Source organism: Mauremys mutica, chromosome 1, assembly GCF_020497125.1.
Source record: "Mauremys mutica isolate MM-2020 ecotype Southern chromosome 1, ASM2049712v1, whole genome shotgun sequence".
In the NCBI taxonomy this organism is placed as follows: Eukaryota; Metazoa; Chordata; order Testudines; family Geoemydidae; genus Mauremys; species Mauremys mutica.
The window spans coordinates 374,534,516-374,553,020 of NC_059072.1; the positions used below are offsets into that span (position 1 = coordinate 374,534,516).

Consider the following 18,505-nt stretch of genomic DNA (forward strand, 5'->3'; position numbering starts at 1 on the left):
AAAACTCTTTTCGTTGCCTTAGATTAGCAAGTAGTGCGAAGTGCTTTCTCCCATCTGTGACTGTCCAGGAGACGACACACATTCCTTCCAGGCGAGTACCTGGCCACAGTGACCCATGTCTATGTCACCTCCAGGTGAACTGCGGGCAGCACATTCTAGCTATTGCTGGCTATGAGGCCCCTGCGGTAGCGCCTAAGAGCAAATGCACAACAGCCTGCTCTTAGGCAGTAAAGCCAGGAAAGAGTGCACAATAGCCAGTTGATTTAACCTCTCTATTTTGTACTTGTGCAACCTCTGCTTGAACACTGTGTCCAGTTCTGGGGCTCACAATTCAAGAAGGATGGTGATAAATTGGAGAGGGTTTGGGGAAGATCCAAGAGAATGATTTAAGGATTGTCAACCTTATAGTGATAGATGCAAGGAGCTCAGTCTGCTTAACTGAACAAAGAAAAGGTTAAGGGTTTGAATAGATCCATAAGTACCTACCTGGGAAACAGAAATTTGATAACAGCGGGCTCTTCAATTTAGCAGACAAAGATATAAAAAGATAGATACATTCAGACTGGAAATGAGGTGCAGATTTTTAGCAGTGAGGGTAATCAATCATTGAAACAATTCACGAAAGGTCATGGTGGATTCTCCATCACTGAAAATTTTTAAATTAAAATGTGGATGTTTTTCTAAAATATGAACTCTAGTTTAAACAGGAATTAAGCTTGCTCTGCCACAGACTTCCTGTGTGACCCTGGGCAAGACCCTTAGCCTCTATGCTTCAGATCCCCATCTATTAAAATGTGATACTTTTCTAACTCATTGGGGCATTGCAAGGACAAATACATTAAAGATTTTGAGGTGCTCAGATACTATGGTAAAGGGGATCATATAAGTATCTTGTATTGATTGAGGAAGATCATGGTCCAATAACAGCTCAAGCAGAGCATTTAACATCAGAGTAGACCTCTGTATTTGTAACAAAAATGTCTAAATAAGGAATGCCTTCTTTGTAGTTTATTCCTGGTTTAGCCAAGGTGAGAGATGAAAGGAACATGGGTAATAGGCCTACAAATGTTCCTGAGAAAATACTCTCTGATCCAGAGGTAGTGTTCCGAATTAGTCAAATCAAGCCAAGTGAAGTTGGTCTTCTAGCTCTCTGGATTTTGTTAAGATAAGTCAAATGTGTGACAAATTTCAGGGTGACATTACAAATCCCTTAAATCAGTTTTTTCTATAGCAAGTATGATCCAGATTTAATGAACCAACTGCGTATTTTTGGCTGTTGAACAGACTTCCAGTTACCGTCACTGTTTAGAGCCAGCCTAGCTGCCGGTAACAACAATTGAGCAAGTGTCGTGGAAGTGCAGCTAGTGTTCTGTTCTACTAACTGAACATGAAATAGGGCCATTTGTACTCCTCAGGTTTGTGCAGAAGCTGTTACATGTTCACTAGGCTAGTAAACATCCTTCCGCTAAGTAACTATTACAGAGCATGGCTGCCACCTACGGAGGAAATCACTCAAAGCATCACAATTACAATTAATGTTCCCCTATCAACTCAGTGCAAGTAGAAACAGCAGCTGTAATTACTGCAATAAGTGTTTTTGCCTGAACACCTTGAAATAAGAAAACAAAATGGGGTTTACGCAGGCTTCTGGGCTTCAGGGTGGCAGCAATGGTGGGGTTACTCACAACATAATAGAACACTGGGGTTCTGTTTCTAATTCACACAAATATCTGTAACTGTAGGGGAAATGCTAGATGTTACTAGAAAAATAGATTGGAACAAAATTTAATTTTTTTGCTGCCAGTGGGGTTACACCAGGGATGAACTCTGTTCAAATATATATATATTTTTCTAGTAATTTATAACTTTCCCCCTGTAATTCTAGATATTTGCCAATGAAATCATTGGCGTTACATCAAGGATGAATATGGCCTGCTATTTTTCATATAAATTTTGTTTCTTAGCTTTCCTCAAATATAAAATTTATTCTGGAAAAGAATTCAGAGTCACTAGAGCAGAGGCCTGTATTACCTAGCCACCTAGTGGTAACTGTATAAACTATGCTGATGAAATACAGCTGTAATTTTGACATCTTTATAGAATAGTGACATCTACTGAAACTATTGACAGCTTTCATTTAGGTGTGGCAGGCAATGGGGTACAAAGTTAAAAGTGTTAGCCCACAGTTTTCAAAGGCAGATACTGATTTAGGTTGCCTCAATTTTGGTATGTCCAACTTGAGAAATTCCAAATCATTGGCCACTTTTGAAAATTTGGCCTTTGGTGTATAGCAGTCCATGGCAACTTGGCTCAGTTAGTCAATTAATAAATCTTCATTGTTTAGTCACTCCAATTTGTTGATTGGAACACATCAGAAAGACACCCTCAAGTACAAGGGATATACATAAAACACAGTTATGAAATCAGAAGTTGATAAAACTTCATCTTAGGAAGTGCTTTTTAAGGATATCAGAACATATTTACAAAGCTGAACATTATGGGCCAGATTCTCCCCCTTGCGTACATTGGTGCAAATCTGGAATAACTTCAGTGCTTTCCATGACTGCTTCTAGTTTAGTTTATAGAGTTTTATATCAGTGGTATCTGGACTCGTATTTCCAAAAATTTGCAAGACTAACACCTTCTTTATTTGAAGCTAGATATTTAACTGATTGGCTTTTTTGGTTTGTTTTGGAAATGTTGAATCAATGGGTGGTTATTAATTATCGTAATTATTATTAGCGCTCTTCAGCAGTAGGCTGGAGGCAGAGAATCCTGACCAGTTCTCCTTTCCCCGGAATGAAACCTGTGTCACAAGTGCTAACCAAACTTTGCTTTTCTCCTAGCACATGCCCTGTTGGCACCTGTGATGGATGCACCTTCTACTTCATGTGGGAAAGTGCAGAAGCCTGCCCTTTATGCACAGAGCATGACTACCATGAGATTGAGGGAGCTTGTAAAAAGGGATTTCAGGTAGAGGACTGAAGCCTTCTAGTCAAATTGGATGAGTTGTGTAGTCTCGGGGGTGCTGTTAAACTGCCTGTGTAAAAGCCACAGGGCTAGATTGTGCCTGTACATCACCTAGCCATGCTGCTCCAAGAGCAGACCAGGGAAAGATTCACAATTCATTCCACTCCCTCTTTGCTCCTGGGAGAAGTTATCTGCTACTGGCCTTCTCCATTCGCAGATTACTAACCCTTCTCCATTCCAGATCTGCTCTTCTGACCACTATGTCAGAGACAGGCTCCACCCATTTCCCTCTCTGTCCCAATCCCAATCTCTGCTAGCCTGTGTGAGGAGCAAGCTTTGAGCATACATCCTTTGTCCCCTCCCCGTGCCTGCAGCCATGACTCAGGGGAATGCAGTTGGGTCTCATTCCAAAATTATTCTTACTGTTAAATCTCACTAGGCCAAGCCATTTTGGAGACATGGGTTAGATTCTGCCCTGCACGAGAATTCAGCTCAGTGCAGGAGCAAGGGGTCGGAGCGCTAGGGAGCCCTGTTACAGCTCCCTGATAATTAGGGCTGTCCCAAGCCCCTGTGTAGTATAGAGTAGCTGCCACACTGCTCTAATGGTATGTCTACACTGCAATCAGAGGCATGATTGCCACTCATGTCGGTATAGCTGCACTAGCTTTAGTTTAGCTAGCACTGAAGACACAGCAGCATAGACTAGTCTGACCAGAACCAGGATGTGCACTGTTGCAACAGCGTGGGCTTGCGTCATCTTCATTGCTGTTTTGGGGGAGCAGGCTAGATTAGAGCTAGCATGGGTATGCCTACCTGGGGTGTAGTCACATCTCTGAGTGCAGTGTGGACATACCCTAAGTTGCTCCACTGGGGTAGGGTCCTGGACATTGTAGCCAGACTACACCACACCTACTCCCTTTTTCCAACACACTCCTCCATGCTGAATGGTGGGGCGGGGGGGGGGGCATAGACAGAGGACCTGACAGCAATACACTTGTACCAGCAGGGATTTCTCCCAGGAATTTACAGACAGTATGCGTCCCTGTAGTGTATGGAGAAAAGGTGCATAACCCAGTGGAGAATCTGGCCCTGATATGATAAATATATATTTTTTAAAGTAAATAACACCTCTGTTTTCTGTAATTTCACTTCCTCAAAAACATGTTATTGGCTTAACCTCAAAATGTCCATAAACATTCTCTACATTCACATCACTTTTCTATATTCTCTCTCTCTCTTTTTTTTTTTTGAAAGGAAACCTTATATGTCTGGAATGAGCCAAAGCAATGCATGAAGGGGATTGCCTTGCCTGAGAAACAGGTCAGCACCTGTGAAACCATGGACTTCTGGTTAAAAGTTGGAGCAGGTGTTGGTGCATTCACAGCTGTGCTGCTCATAGCCTTAACCTGCTACTTCTGGAAGAAAAATCAGAAGTAAGTACGGTACTTGAGGTGACATACAAAAATAAATCAAAAGGCTGATCCAGAGCTCATTGAAGTCACTAGAAAAACTCCCATGGATTCCACTGGACTTTGAATTAAACCCTAATACAGTGTAGGGAAATGTCATACCTTATCAGTCCAGTGATCCACTTAGTCCGATTTCCTGTTTCCAGCAATGGCCATAATAGATGCTGCAGAGGAAGGTGCAAGATACCCTGAAACCGCAGTTGTGGGATAGCCATGAGAAGTTTCCTCCTAACCTCTGACAGAGGTTGGCTTAAGGCTGGAAGCAATAGAGATGAGTAAGGTCATAGATTTTAAGACCAAAATGGACCATTATGATCATCAAGGCTGACCTCCTGCATAATATAGGCCACAGAATTCTACCCAGTGATTCCTGACTCAAGCTTACAGTTTCTGCTTGGTCTTGAGTGTATCTTTTAGAAAAAGTCTGAAGGTCTTTGCTTTAAAGACTTTATGGGATGGAGTTTGTTCTGTTCTAGTCTGGAAAACAGGAAATGGATGAGCTGCTAATGCAGTTCAGTCATGCTCTCTTACTTCTGGTTCTTAAAATATAACTTCTGATTCTTTACAGATGCTTAACAAATAACCCTAGGAATAGGTGCAGATAGTGTTCTGACCACCTGCACTGTTGCAGCTAGAATATGGGGTATTAAGAAAATAACTGTCCAAGTTTGTGCTTTCAGGTTGGAGTATAAATATTCCAAATTAGTGATGACAGCTAACTCGAAAGAGTGTGAGCTTCCAGCTGCTGACAGCTGTGCTATAATGGAAGGAGAAGATAACGAAGAGGAAATAGTATATTCAAATAAACAGTCATTGCTGGGAAAGCTGAAGTCATTGGCAACAAAGGTGAGTATTAATATTATTATTTTTTATTGACACTGTTAGTTTAATATAGCTAATTAGCTCATTTTATCATTTAGTTGTGTTATTGTTGTGGTTATGTTATGCAGTCAATGCGTGATGATGAATAGACAGAAGTAGGACAGGATTATATAAATATAAATTTGACAAGTATTTAGGAGTGACAAGCGTGTATTAGGTATACAAGTAAGGTAAGGCAGTGTAATGCAAGGCCTACAGACTAAGGGCTGAAAGATTTCAACTTAGCCACACTAGGCCTCAGGCTTAAGGAGACTTGACACGAGTGAGCAACCTAAGACTGACTTTATGCCAGTAAGGTTACCTGCTCCTGAGGGCATGCTGTGCCAAAAAATTCATAGATTCTAGGACTGGAAGGGATCTCAAGAGGTCATCAAGTCCAGTCCCCTGCCCTCATGGCAGGACCAAATACTGTCTAGACCATCCCGGATAGACATTTATCTAACCTACTGTTGAATATCTCTAGAGATGGAGATTCCACAACCTCCCTAGGCAATTTATTCCAGTGTTTAACCACCCTGACAGTTAGGAACGTTTTCCTAATGTCCAACCTAAACCTCCCTTGCTGCAGTTTAAGCCCATTGCTGCTTGTTAAGAACATAACATAGGAACATAAGAAAGGCCGTACCGGGTCAGACCAAAGGTCCATCTAGCCCAGTATCTGTCTACCGACAGTGGCCAATGCCAGGTGCCCCAGAGGGAGTGAACCTAACAGGCAATGATCAAGTGATCTCTCTCCTGCCATCCATCTCCATCCTCTGACGAACAGAGGCTAGGGACACCATTCTTACCCATCCTGGCTAATAGCCATTTATGGACTTAGCCACCATGAATTTATCCAGTCCCCTTTTAAACATTGTTATAGTCCTAGCCTTCACAACCTCCTCAGGTAAGGAGTTCCACAAGTTGACTGTGCGCTGCGTGAAGAAGAACTTCCTTTTATTTGTTTTAAACCTGCTGCCTATTAATTTCATTTGGTGACCCCTAGTTCTTGTATTATGGGAATAAGTAAATAACTTTTCCTTATCCACTTTCTCAACATCACTCATGATTTTATATACCTCTATCATGTCCCCCCTTAGTCTTCTCTTTTCCAAACTGAAGAGTCCTAGCCTCTTTAATCTTTCCTCATATGGGACCCTCTCTAAACCCCTAATCATTTTAGTTGCTCTTTTCTGAACCTTTTCTAGTGCTAGAATATCTTTTTTGAGGTGAGGAGACCACATCTGTACACAGTATTCGAGATGTGGGCGTACCATGGATTTATATAAGGGCAATAATATATTCTCAGTCTTATTCTCTATTCCCTTTTTAATGATTCCTAACATCCTGTTTGCTTTTTTGACCGCCTCTGTTCTATCCTTTGAGGCTAAGATGAACAAGTTTTCTCCCTCCTCCTGATGACACCCTTTTAGATACCTGGAAAATGCTATCATGTCCCCTCTCAGTCTTCTCTTTTCCAAACTAAACAAACCCAGTTCTTTCAGCCTTCCATCATAGGTCATGTTCTCAAGACCATTAATCATTCTTGTTGCTCTTCTCTGGACCCTCTCCAATTTCTCCACATCTTTCTTGAAATGCGATGCCCAGAACTGGACACAATACTCCAGTTGAGGCCTAACCAGCGCAGAGTAGAGCGGAAGAATGACTTCTCGTGTCTTGCTCACAACACACCTGTTAATGCATCCCAGAATCACGTTTGCTTTTTTTGCAACAGCATCACACTGTTGACTCTTATTTAGCTTGTGGTCCACTATAACCCGTAGATCCCTTTCTGCCAGATTCCTTCCTAGACAGTCTCTTCCCATTCTGTATGCATGAAACTGATTGTTCCTTCCTAAGTGGAGCACTTTGCATTTGTCTTTGTTAAACTTCATCCTGTTTACCTCAGACCATTTCTCCAATTTGTCCAGATCATTTTGAATTATGACCCTGTCCTCCAAAGCAGTTGCAATCCCTTCCCAGTTTGGTATCATCTGCAAATTTAATAAGCGTATTAAAAATTCTGCGCACATTTTAAAATTCTGCAAGTTTTATTTGTCAATAAATAAATGCAGAGGCTCCAGCATGGCAGTCGGGAGCACAGTCCACTGGCTGCATAAAGGTGGGAGATCACCCTGCAGCCCCCACAACCCCGGGACACGGACTCAGCGATGAGGCTGCACTCGACCCTGACACAGCACAAGGCCTGGGTCTGCCCCAGAAACACCCTGGGGCCCTGCCCCTCTGTGCCGGTGCACCAGGTGTGGGGCAGGCAGGCTCAACCAGGCAGGATCCAAGTGTGAAAGGGCTCAGTGTGGTGGGATCCAGGTGTGGGATGAGAGGATTCTGTGTGGGAAAATATGGGTGCAGGCAGCTCAGTGAGGGGTTTAGGTGTGGGGGGATCTGGATGTACAGTGGGGGACTTCCAGGTGCAGGAGCAATGGGACCCTGCAGGGGCTTCCAGGTGAAGGTGGTTGGGGCTCAGCAGAAGGGTCTGGGTGTGGAGGTCTCAGCGGGGAAGTCTTGGGGCTGGGAGAGTGGGGCTTAGTGGGGTGGTGGTCTGGGTGCATCTAGCTGGGGGTTAGTGGCCTGGGGGTCTTCAGGTGGGGACTCAGAGTGGTGCAGGGAGGGTGTGGCTCATCAGTGTGGGGGTTTGAGTTCAGTGGGGGGTGGTTTAGGTGCAGGGGTGGGGGTCTAGAGGCAGAGGGTCTGGGCGAAGGGGGGTTCCAGATGCAGGGGTTGAGGTTCAGTGGGGTGGGGTTGAGGTATGGAGGGGTAGGGGGGTTCAGGGTGTATGAGGTGAAGCTTGGCGAGGGTGTCTGGGTATGGGAAGTCCAGATGCATGGGGGTTGGGCGGATGGGGAAGCAGCTCCCCATATAGTGACCCCTCCCCCTGCAGTTGAGGAGTGATGGGAGCAGGAAGCAGGGGAGGATGCTGAGCTTCCTGCAGCTCGGGGAGGTTTCTGGGGGTGGGTCTGACACAGCCCCAGCCACTCCTTGCAGGGGAAGAGGAAGTCCCATCCTCTCTTGCCTCCAGTCCAGCCGGAACTAGCAGTTGATCCCAACTCAGGGTAGGAGCCGGGGCTGGAGCACCCATGGAGAAAAATTAGTGGGTGCTGAGTACCCACCAGCAGCTCTCCATGGCCCCACCCCACTCCCCTGCTCCAGCTCACCTCTGCCTCCTCCGCGAGCGTGCTGCCACATCCTGCTTCTCCCCACTCCCTCCCAGTGCTTCCGCCGTGAAACAGCTGTTTTGCGGGGCAGGGAGGGGGCGGAGTTGGGGTGGGGACTTTGGGGAAGGGGTTGGAATGGGGGCAGGGCCAGGGACGGGGAAAAGGTGGGATCGAGGCGGGGCCAGGGGGCATGAGCACCTACCGGTGCTGGAGAAAGTTGACACCTATGGTAGGAGCCACTGGCTGGGGTTTCTCCAGCCCCATGGTGATCAACCTCTCTGCCGGCTGCTCCGAGTGCCTGAAATGATGTACCTGCACTGCTAGGGAGGAGTGCATGACTGCTCTTGCAGTTCTCTTTTTGCTTCCCTGTCAGAAAGTAATATTTCTGCGGGGAAACAAGGAAATCTGCGAGAGACATGAATTCTGCGCATATCTTCAACTTTGGAAACATTAGAAGGGCCAGATGAAAAAGTGTGTGTGAGAGAACCCCACATCTGGACATCATTCATTTTATTGTAATCAGTGGCAAGAAGAAGAAAAGGGGAGGGGAATACAGCATATTGAAATTCAAAATTTCAAAAATGATTTTTTTTTAAAAAAAAGCAAAATATTCTGTCCCTTGTCCCCTCAAAAAAGATGCTCCCCCCCATTTTGAACCTTGCAAAAAAGAAAATGACTCAGAAGTGTTGATTTTGTGAAAGCTCTCTACTGCTGAATGTAGTGAAAGTTTTTGACCACCTCTGCTGCTGAATTTTGCATTTACTACCATGAATAGTCCTGATGAGTTTAAAGGCTTGGTTGATGAAGTGTGCAGGACTGGGCCTGTAATGATTAGAAGAAGAGAGGAAGGATTGCTGGAAGAAATAGGTTTTGTAGTTTAAAAGTAAGCTTAGTGCTTTATACTGAGAATAGCAATCACTTGCACACCTGAGCACTGTTTTCAAACAGACTATTCTTAACTCAAGTTCCTATGTTCATTTTAATAGGCTTCCCTGTACACTGTTACCTTTTCAAATAAGCCCGTCAGATATCTCTGGCTTTTTTTTTTCATCTGCTGGATAATCAGAGTTGCCAGACTCAGCCTCCAGGACCTCATTAGCTTGCTCAAGTCTGCATCCTATATCCCTGCAGATAACTGGGATTTATTATATATTTTCTCAAAACACATGTGATAGGCATCATTCTTCATTAATGCAAAAGATGAGAGGTACAACTTCTTTAAAAAAAACAGAGAAAAGAGAGCAAAAAAAATATGGGGGACAGGGACAATGTAAAGATGTATCAACGGAGAGAGAAAAAATCAGAAATATATTAAAAATAGGATCAGACCCTAGGTGATTACTTTTCTGTGTTCCAAAACTTCTCATATCAGAGGGGTAGCCATGTTAGTCTGGTTCTGTAGAAGCAGCAAAGAATCCTGTGGCACCTTATAGACTTCTCATGAAGTTATTGAGAGCTTTGACTAGATAAGAAATGCAGAGCTGAGCCCCTAATGTAAAAAAGGAAAAATATTTATTTGCAGTATTATTGTAACAACAACACAGAATGTAGGAATTGCTGTGCTGAAGCAGGCTGAGGAAGTGCAGGAAACCCTGCAGTAGGCAGCTAGGGGAAAATCTGACCCTGCACATGCATTAGGTCTCATCGTAATAGAGAGTGATTTTAAACCCCAAAGCGCGAGTTTAGTTTAATCTCTTTCCAAAATATTTGTTAGCATTAAGTAGTATTGCTGTAGATTTTCTTGCCGTCCATAGACATGTCCACTCCTTTTTTTAAAACAAGGTCTGTATCGTAGTACACCAAGACAAGTTTGGTATTTATATTAGCATTATGAAGACCTAATTTAATCCATGTGATGATGCATGAAGCTTCTACAGTTGCAGGATTCTCAACCTTTTCCCACCAATAACCTCAAAACCACCCACCCTTTTTCTTCTCTCCAGTATCCTGGAGTTCTTGTCTTCAGCAGCCTCCTGTGGCAATGAGATCCACAGTCTAATTACACATAGTCTGAAAACGTATTTCTTCATCAGTTGTGAATTTGCTACCTTTTACACTAATGACTCTCTTTGCTCCAGCTAAAATCATCTCCAATGTTGTCAGTGAAATGCTCTGGATGAGAATCAACTTGGGTATAACCACAAGAGGTAAATTATAGGGCAGGCTAGAAAACAATTCCACTTCAGGAAATTTTTTTGAGGTTTTGACATTTGTTTTCATGCTATGGAACATTTTTTGTTAACAAACAGGAGAGAGCTTGATGTGCCACAGAATAGCCAATGTCCTGGTGGGTAGGGCCCTCACCCAGAATGTGGGAGACTCACCTTCGAATCCTTCCTTTGCAAGAGGGACTTGAATCTGTGTTTCCCACATTCCAGGTAAGTGACCTAACCACTGTGCTGCAGAGTCAGTCTTGTTTGTTGGCCCAGTGAATATTAAGGTATTTGGAACAGCTCCAGCAGGAGAAATTGAACTGGAAACTGACTCTGCAGGCTGGTTGCTAGTGCACTAACCTAGATTTGGAGCGGGGGACTTGCACCTGGGTTTCCCACATCCCAGCTGAGTGCCCTCTCTCACTTGTTTTTCATTACAAATTTTTCCAAAAGTCACTGCTTCCTCCTGGTGCAGAAAGCAATTTTTTTTTTGAAATCTCAAAAATTTTCACTGGATTGGCAAAGCACTAGAGCACCCAGCTCTAGTTCAATCCCGAATTAAGCAAAACACGTAAACGTGGGAATAGTCCCATTTTAGGTCCGAACCTGCAAACGCTTACATGCTTAACTTCACTACTGTGAGTAGTCCCAATAAAATCAAAGTGATTGCTCCCTATAGTAAGTTAAATGCATGGGTTAAGTGTTTGGAGAATTGGTACCTCAGGGCATGTCTGTATGTACAGAGCTGTACTGACGCAGCTGTACCAATGCAGCTGTGCTACCCGTCAGCATAATAAAACCACCTCCATGAACGGCAGAAGCTGTGTCGATGACATAGTGCCGTGCACACGAGCACTTATATTGGTGTAACTTAACGTTGCTTGGGGGATGGTTTATTCACATCCCTGAGAGACATAAGTTATGCTGACATAAACTGTAGTGTAGACATAGCCTTAGTGAAGGGGGTGGCAATTCACACTCTGAAAGGTCAACATGTGTTAAATGCTCTGCTGAACTGAGGCCTAAGTGGGTTGGTTAAGGCTACCAAAGGAGTAAGTGTCAGAGTTCAGGAGTTTCTCATTCTCAGTTCTTTGCTCAAACTGCTCTAACTCTTGAATGTTTTGTATTTTTTACAGTAATGCATCATAATTTCTTTGTAATTCTATCATAAAATCCATAACCTTGACGTCTCTGTTCAATGCTGTGCAAAATATGCCATTTGTGTATGTAGCTGTGGACCTATCTATATACTTCCTATAAAGGAAACACTAAAAAATTCATATCCTTTCTACCTCACAATGGAATTTTGAAGTTTGTACAATTTTTAATTTATAGAGACGTTACAATTTAGTTTAAAGGCCAAATTCTACTCTAATTTACTGTGGCACAATCTCAGTAAAGTCTTCAACAGGAGTTGCACTCAAGTTACTGAGAGTATAAATTTGTTCCAGGACTTTTTATACTGAGTGAAGAGATGTTCGTACACTTCAGAGTGAATCTGAGAAATCATGATTGACGGGAACTTGTCTCTTTACATTGCAGGAAAAACAAGATCGTTTTGAATCTGTTCAGCTGAAATCTTCAAGATCACAAAATATATGAGGATTAAATACTACCTTCAAAGAAAAAAATCTGATTTCTATTTTTACAGGACCACATTTTAAACATATTCCTGCAGACAGCAGAGTAATGGTTGCAGTGAGAAATGCTGAGCCATATAAGAAAAAAGAGGGTGGAAATCAAAACAAAAGATTGGATTGCCTTATTCTATGGTCAAGTACCTTGCCAAAAACAAGAAGCAGACTGCTTGGATTCCAAACTAGGAATGAAACTTAACTCAGGAAGAGATATACATACTGCAACTGACATGAGTTTTGTATTCACCTGTGCATTGCTCAGGCATGCTGTGTGATTTATTGGTACCTTTCAATGCATAATCACTTTGTCCATATGCATCGTAAGAACTGATTTTTCTGAGAGATTCGAAACTTTCTGCAAAGGTTCTGTACTGTCCTTTTTGTAGCCTAACTTCAAGTCTCTCTTAAAATCAAAATGGGGAATGGCACTTGAAACAGAACCATGGATGACTTTTGATCCTTGGATAAAATAATGCTTTTGGGCTAAGGGCAGGATGTCCTGCAACAGCCTTCAGTCTGGCAGGGCCAATTTTGCACCCACGGATCAAACCCATGTAGATGCCAATATGATGACCATCTGGGTTGGCTTGAACATGGCACTCCTGAATCTGAGGCTATATCTATACCTACAGCTAAGGGTGTGATTCCCAGCTTGTATAGACATTTTCACATCTGCTGTCATCAATCTAGCACGCTAAGAATAGTAGTGTAGCCATGGTAGCACAGGCAGCGGCCGCACGGACAAGCTGTGCCGAGTATGTACCCACAGGGTTCAGGTGGATTTGTACTCAGGGTGGCTAGCCCATGGCACCGCTTGGCACCGCCTGTGCTACTGTGGCTACACTACTGAATTTAGTGTGCTATTTTGAGAGCTAGAGCAAGTATGGCTACGCAAGCTGAGAGTCACACCCCCAGCTCCAAGTGTAGCCATCCCCTAAATGTGTGCGCTGCCACTGCCTGAGTTGAAAGATCACATCTGTCCGTTTAGAAGCAGCACTCAGAAATCTTTTTACGTGGTCTAGACACTAGGGGGGACCAAAGATCCATAATGTGAATTATGCATTCTCCCTGCCTGGGGAAGCTTGTCCTGAGAATCGGAGGTTGACAGCAGTTCAGTACCCGGTATGAGCTGTCATTTGTGTGTCAACCCTCTGGGATGAGCATCTGTAGGGATTGAATCCTGGACCCTTTGGGAGCGAGGGGAACCACAGACTTCTAGCGTGTAAGCTAACCGAGCCAATTTGCAGTCGAGAGGCAGTATCAGACTCTTTAGCCTGTATGTGGTCTAAAAAGGGACAAGGACCCCGCTGCAGGTATTAATGTTGGTTACACCATCATGTATCTTAGCATACAAATGGGTTCTACTGTCGATGCAAGTTATTGTACATTTAACTGTGGGCACAAAAAGGTGCTTTGAATATTGAAGGCTGGCCTGAGATCCTGTAAATCTGACTTATCCACCACATTTAAAGTATGTGATCTTCCTAATATCCAGTCTATGAAAAACTGTAATTTCCTGAAATTCCAGTGCAAGTTAAACTGAAAATAATCTACTAAAATGTGGGTATAAAATCGTTGATGAAAATTATGAAGGAAAGAGTTGCGTAAAGCTAGGAAGAAATGAGGCTCCAATCTTGTCCCTCTAATCAGACCTGTATCTGCGTCAGAATAAAATGTCTGAATTGTGAAATGCATATAAAACTTTGGAAAAGACACAGGCAAAAATGGTGTTCTTACTATAAAGAATATATAGATTTGGGCTTTTGTATGACTCAGTTGCATCAACCAGTCTGAGAAGAGTCCACTTCTAAATTAAATTGAATCTAAGATGAAAACTGAATATTTTATTACACTATGAGATGTGAAGGAGATTTTATGAAGATTAGAGCTGCTTTTTCTTGTTTAGGGAAATTTATTTCAATTATTTTATATATCCAGTTGCAGAAATTGAGATCTGTTCTTCTGTGTGAAGGTACTTTGGGCATCTCATCAGAGGTTGTGTACATTTCTTTTTGTTCTTGAAACAGCATTTCATTTTCCAGAAAGAAGGGATTTTTGTGAGGTATTGAACCATTTTTCAATGTTTTTGAATGTATATTACATACAAGTTTGGGTTTTTTTTGTATATTTTGTACTGTTGCACATTTATTATCTTACATTGTATTTGTCATCATCCTATTGTTTACACGCAATCAGCAATGGTGACATGCTCCCTTAGCAAATGCCAATTGGGATTTTGAGATTTCAGTTCTTTGCTGATCTTTTATGAAGAGGATTTTTTTTTGTCATTGAATTTTATTCAGATAGTGTGTTTTAGTGTCAAAGGTTTTCAGCTGGTCAGCATTTGTACAGTGAAGTGAAAATATATTTGAACTGCGAATTTGCGATCTTTGGAAGAACTGCAGCCTGCGCTAAATTTGGCAGTGTTCTTCTGTGATGGGTGGAGCCATGGAACGTCCCACCTTGCACAGAATTACGTCTGTCACCACTGTTTTCATCTATTACTCTTACCTGCACCCGTTTCCCAAGCCATAGAGATATAATTGGGATTCATTTCCAGGAACATCTTTTCTTCTGCCACTAGAGTCATATCCCTGACATGTTAAAATGCCTTAAATTTTAACAAACTACCTTTCAGTTTTATTAATACAAAGGAGGGGTTTTGTATGTTTTGTTATTCCCCCCCCATGACTTTTTCAAATTTAGATATAAAATAGCATTTTTTGTCAGCTCCTGCAGCCTTTGCTATATGACACTTCTTATATGGGGTTCCAAATGATCTGTCACATTAATATAAGAAATTCTTCTGGGCACCCTGAAGGTACACCTGGCTGAGCACTATGAGAAGCAGAAACCAACTAAGCCTATAGAATTGATTTAAGGCTAGCGTAAAGTATTGTAATGGAATTTTCCAGCCATAAATAAGTTTGTTCTGATACTTTTGAGCTGAGTTTTGGCTGTTTCTCTTTTTCTTTCCCTAAAGATAGACAAAAAGGCTGTTTTCATGTTCCCATAAAAGGCACAGTTTTGAAGTCTTGAAACACTTCATTAAGCAAACTGTTGCCTGTGACATCTAGTATTCTGCCAAAATGTACTCACAGCAACCATCTCATCAGCAATGTTATGTACGAATTTGTTATTTAAGGCCATAATCAAATGCAAAGCGCTATGTTATGTGTTCAGTTGATTAAACGGGATAAATTTTTATCGCTGCAGTTGCCTGCTTTTCTTTTAAATCTGGATTCAAGCATCTGAATCTCTTAAACACATTTAAGTGGTCTCGCTGTATAAGCTATTGGCAAGTAAGCGTGGATGTGATTGGCTCTGCTCTGATGCTGTTTTCTCAGAAAAACAAAAATGTGCAGAGAATTGATCTGCAGTCAGCTTTGCTAAGTATACTCAGCCACATCCAAAACTGGTGCAAAATGGAGCTTCTCTGATTTACATCAGTAGAGGATCTGGCCACAAAGATTAAATCAGAATTTGATTTCCCTACCTTGGTTCTGACTACTTTTGTTAGTTCTTGCAGTGTATTATATGATTGATTTAGAGTCCAAGCCTAGGAAAAATTAGGTCTCTCAAGGCCATAACTAGCAGCTACTGGGTAGTTGTAGGCAGCTGTTAGCCCTTCTAATAAAAGGAGGAGGTTCTATTGTTTACTGTTTCAAAGGAGACTCTAAGATTGGGGGCTTGTCCAGGAGTGTGTGGGAATTCTTGGTTTTCCTGTCCCAAGGGTGTGATGGCCAGAAGGATAGCAACAGACGTTGCCATGCAGGAGCCATCTGCATCTCCATCTCCAACAAGGACCAGTACCACCAGATGCTTCAGAGTAAGATATAAAACTCCCACAATGGATGAAGTTGCTTCCGAACCCCCGACTGTTAGTTTTTGGTTTATGTCCTGAAGCATGAGGGGCGCAATCGCTCTTAAACTGTTGTGTCCAAGCTAGTGTAACTGTGAACAGTTTCTTGAAATGTCTAATCCTACCAAGCCCTTTGCCTCAACAATATCACAGGCAGTGAGTATCACTTAATTCCGGGGGTTTAACCTCTTACAGCTTTCTCCTTAGCTGTAACCATTGGCCAATGTGTCCTTATTGTCTTCCTTCAGAGAAGAAGGACATCATGGTCCTCTTGAGGAGTAAGTGTATAGGTCGAAGCAGAAGAAATCAGAGTCTTATTTGATGGCTTGTGTGATTGCTTCAGCTCCTCCTGGAATATATGCTGGGTAGGTAATATGGTTTGGTGGGATCACCAGTGACCTCACCGGCATGCTATTGGTTAAACAGCAGAGATGGGGAGGGGCTGCAATAAAATCACAAGCTTCTGCTGTGGTTTGTGCGTACCTCCAGGTGTTGAAGTTGAAACTGACAAAGGAGAAAATTGCCATAAGATGACATTTTGGATCAGACTCATGGTCCATTAAAAAGGACTCGAAAGCCAAAATGAGGTGGGATGTTTGTGTTGTTTCTCTGTGTTTTTTGGTGAAATGAAGGGTGTGAAAGAGTGAATTCTGGGAGCTGTGGTTTTATGTATCACCCCCCCCCCCCCACACACACACTAGAATTCCCCACAAAAAGTCACTTAGTCTCAGAGTTTCTGCAAAAACTCAGCCAGAGACGCTCCCAGGTCATGGGGAATTTGACAACGGCATCTGGAATCTGTTGTATTACTGCAGCCTTATGCCGATTTTGTTGCTGCTGCTATTTTAGTTTATTTGGGTTTTTGTTTAAACCCATTTATTTTGACTAATAAAAGTCCTGTCAGACACACAAAAGCAACCAACTCAAGTTGTGCCAGTCCTTCCAACAAAGGCATCAAAAAGGTGTTTTTTCCCCACACCCACTATCAAGTGACATTTACAGAGATGATGTAGACCTGGGGATAGTTCTACTGCAGCAGTACTCAGAAACCTGCAGATAGGAGTATGTTGCTTGAATTTGATTTTCTATGGGGCTTTTAGCAAGTGGATAGCTTAAGAATTTGAACCACACATGGAGAACTGTTGTGAAATCTGCAGGTCAGGCTTCACCACACACTGCAATTCATCTCAAAGGCTGCCACAATTTTTCTCAGCTCATCACATAATATTAGATTTCTAAAATCTTTACTGGGATTTGACAACTGGAGTTGGGAGAAGGGAATGGGCTTTACTAACGTTGCTTCATCGGAAATGGATTTGAAACTGCTGTATACTTGGAATCACTGGCATTCGTAGGGCAAAGTGAAGGGGCAAAGATAGCTGCAAACTCCATTTTGAAAGGGCAGCTTTTTGTCTTTTCTGTAGTCCTTTCAACTCCATGTAGGACCTAAATTCCAACAGGATAGCAGAACAGGGCTGACAATAGATAATGGTTAACGCTGGAGTGGGCTCCTATTGAAATGGAATAGGTCTGAACACTAGATGGCTCCCAACAAGCAGAACTGGTTTGTCAGGGGAGAGGTCCCCATGGCAACAGTCACTTGTCAGGGGTGGCTGGTCACCTGATCAAGAAGTCACCTGATAGGGCTAAAAGTTATACAAGGACAGGAGCTGTGTAACTGAGGGGCCATTTTTACTTCAGCTCAAGAGGAGGGAGAAGAAACCCAGCATGGAGGGGCCTGATGAGGCAGGGGTCCCTGCCTACCTTTGGGAACGCAGTTGGTCCCCCATGACTCCCAAGAGAAGGGCGAGCTACTGAGGGCCACTGTGTTTAGGGTGTTGATTACTTTCTAAACGATCTGTAGTCTCATGCTTTAGCTCTTCAGTAAAGGAGCAATTGGGGAAGACTCTGGGCAGAGGGTCTTTGTGTGTTGTATGCGTTACACTTACCACAGGCCACCTGAAAAAGTTAAGTGGTAACCTAGAAGGCTCACAGCTTTGGGTAGAGCTCTGAGCGAGGGTGTATTTAGGGCTACATGGAAGTTTGAAAGGTCAGCAATGAGCCCAGGGGCTAGACAGCTGGTTGCTAGACCAAGGATCTGTGCCCTGACAGTGTAGCTAGTGCCCCAATGCCGGGTCAGTGGCTAGACACTTTTCAGGCTCAAAACACTCGGGGATCCAGAGGTGTTTATTCCCTCCCAAGCAGTCTAGTCAATGGCCACAAGGAAGTGCACAACTAGAACTGTGACATCCTACGTCAGTGATGGAGGAGTGCTGAATTCATGTGGAGAGTAAGACTTTGTGAGCATGTGGATCAAGTGCTTTACTAGAATCCAGATGCATTACCACTACTCCGTTTCAACTGGCCACCGGTTCTGGAA

General features: G+C 43.0%; 1 protein-coding gene across 1 annotated transcript in view; it reads left to right on the top strand.

Annotated features, from left to right (window-relative positions):
- LOC123375171 (endosome/lysosome-associated apoptosis and autophagy regulator family member 2-like) overlaps positions 1 to 15,455 on the top strand; it is a 151,573-nt gene extending 136,118 nt beyond the window's left edge. The window contains exons 19-22 of the mRNA XM_045025893.1: positions 2,847 to 2,973; positions 4,225 to 4,403; positions 5,120 to 5,285; positions 12,169 to 15,455. Of these exons, the coding sequence (XP_044881828.1) occupies positions 2,847 to 2,973; positions 4,225 to 4,403; positions 5,120 to 5,285; positions 12,169 to 12,228 (532 nt within the window). The 3' untranslated portion in view covers positions 12,229 to 15,455. The remainder of the gene's footprint in view (positions 1 to 2,846; positions 2,974 to 4,224; positions 4,404 to 5,119; positions 5,286 to 12,168) is intronic.
- Positions 15,456 to 18,505: the final 3,050 nt, after the last annotated feature.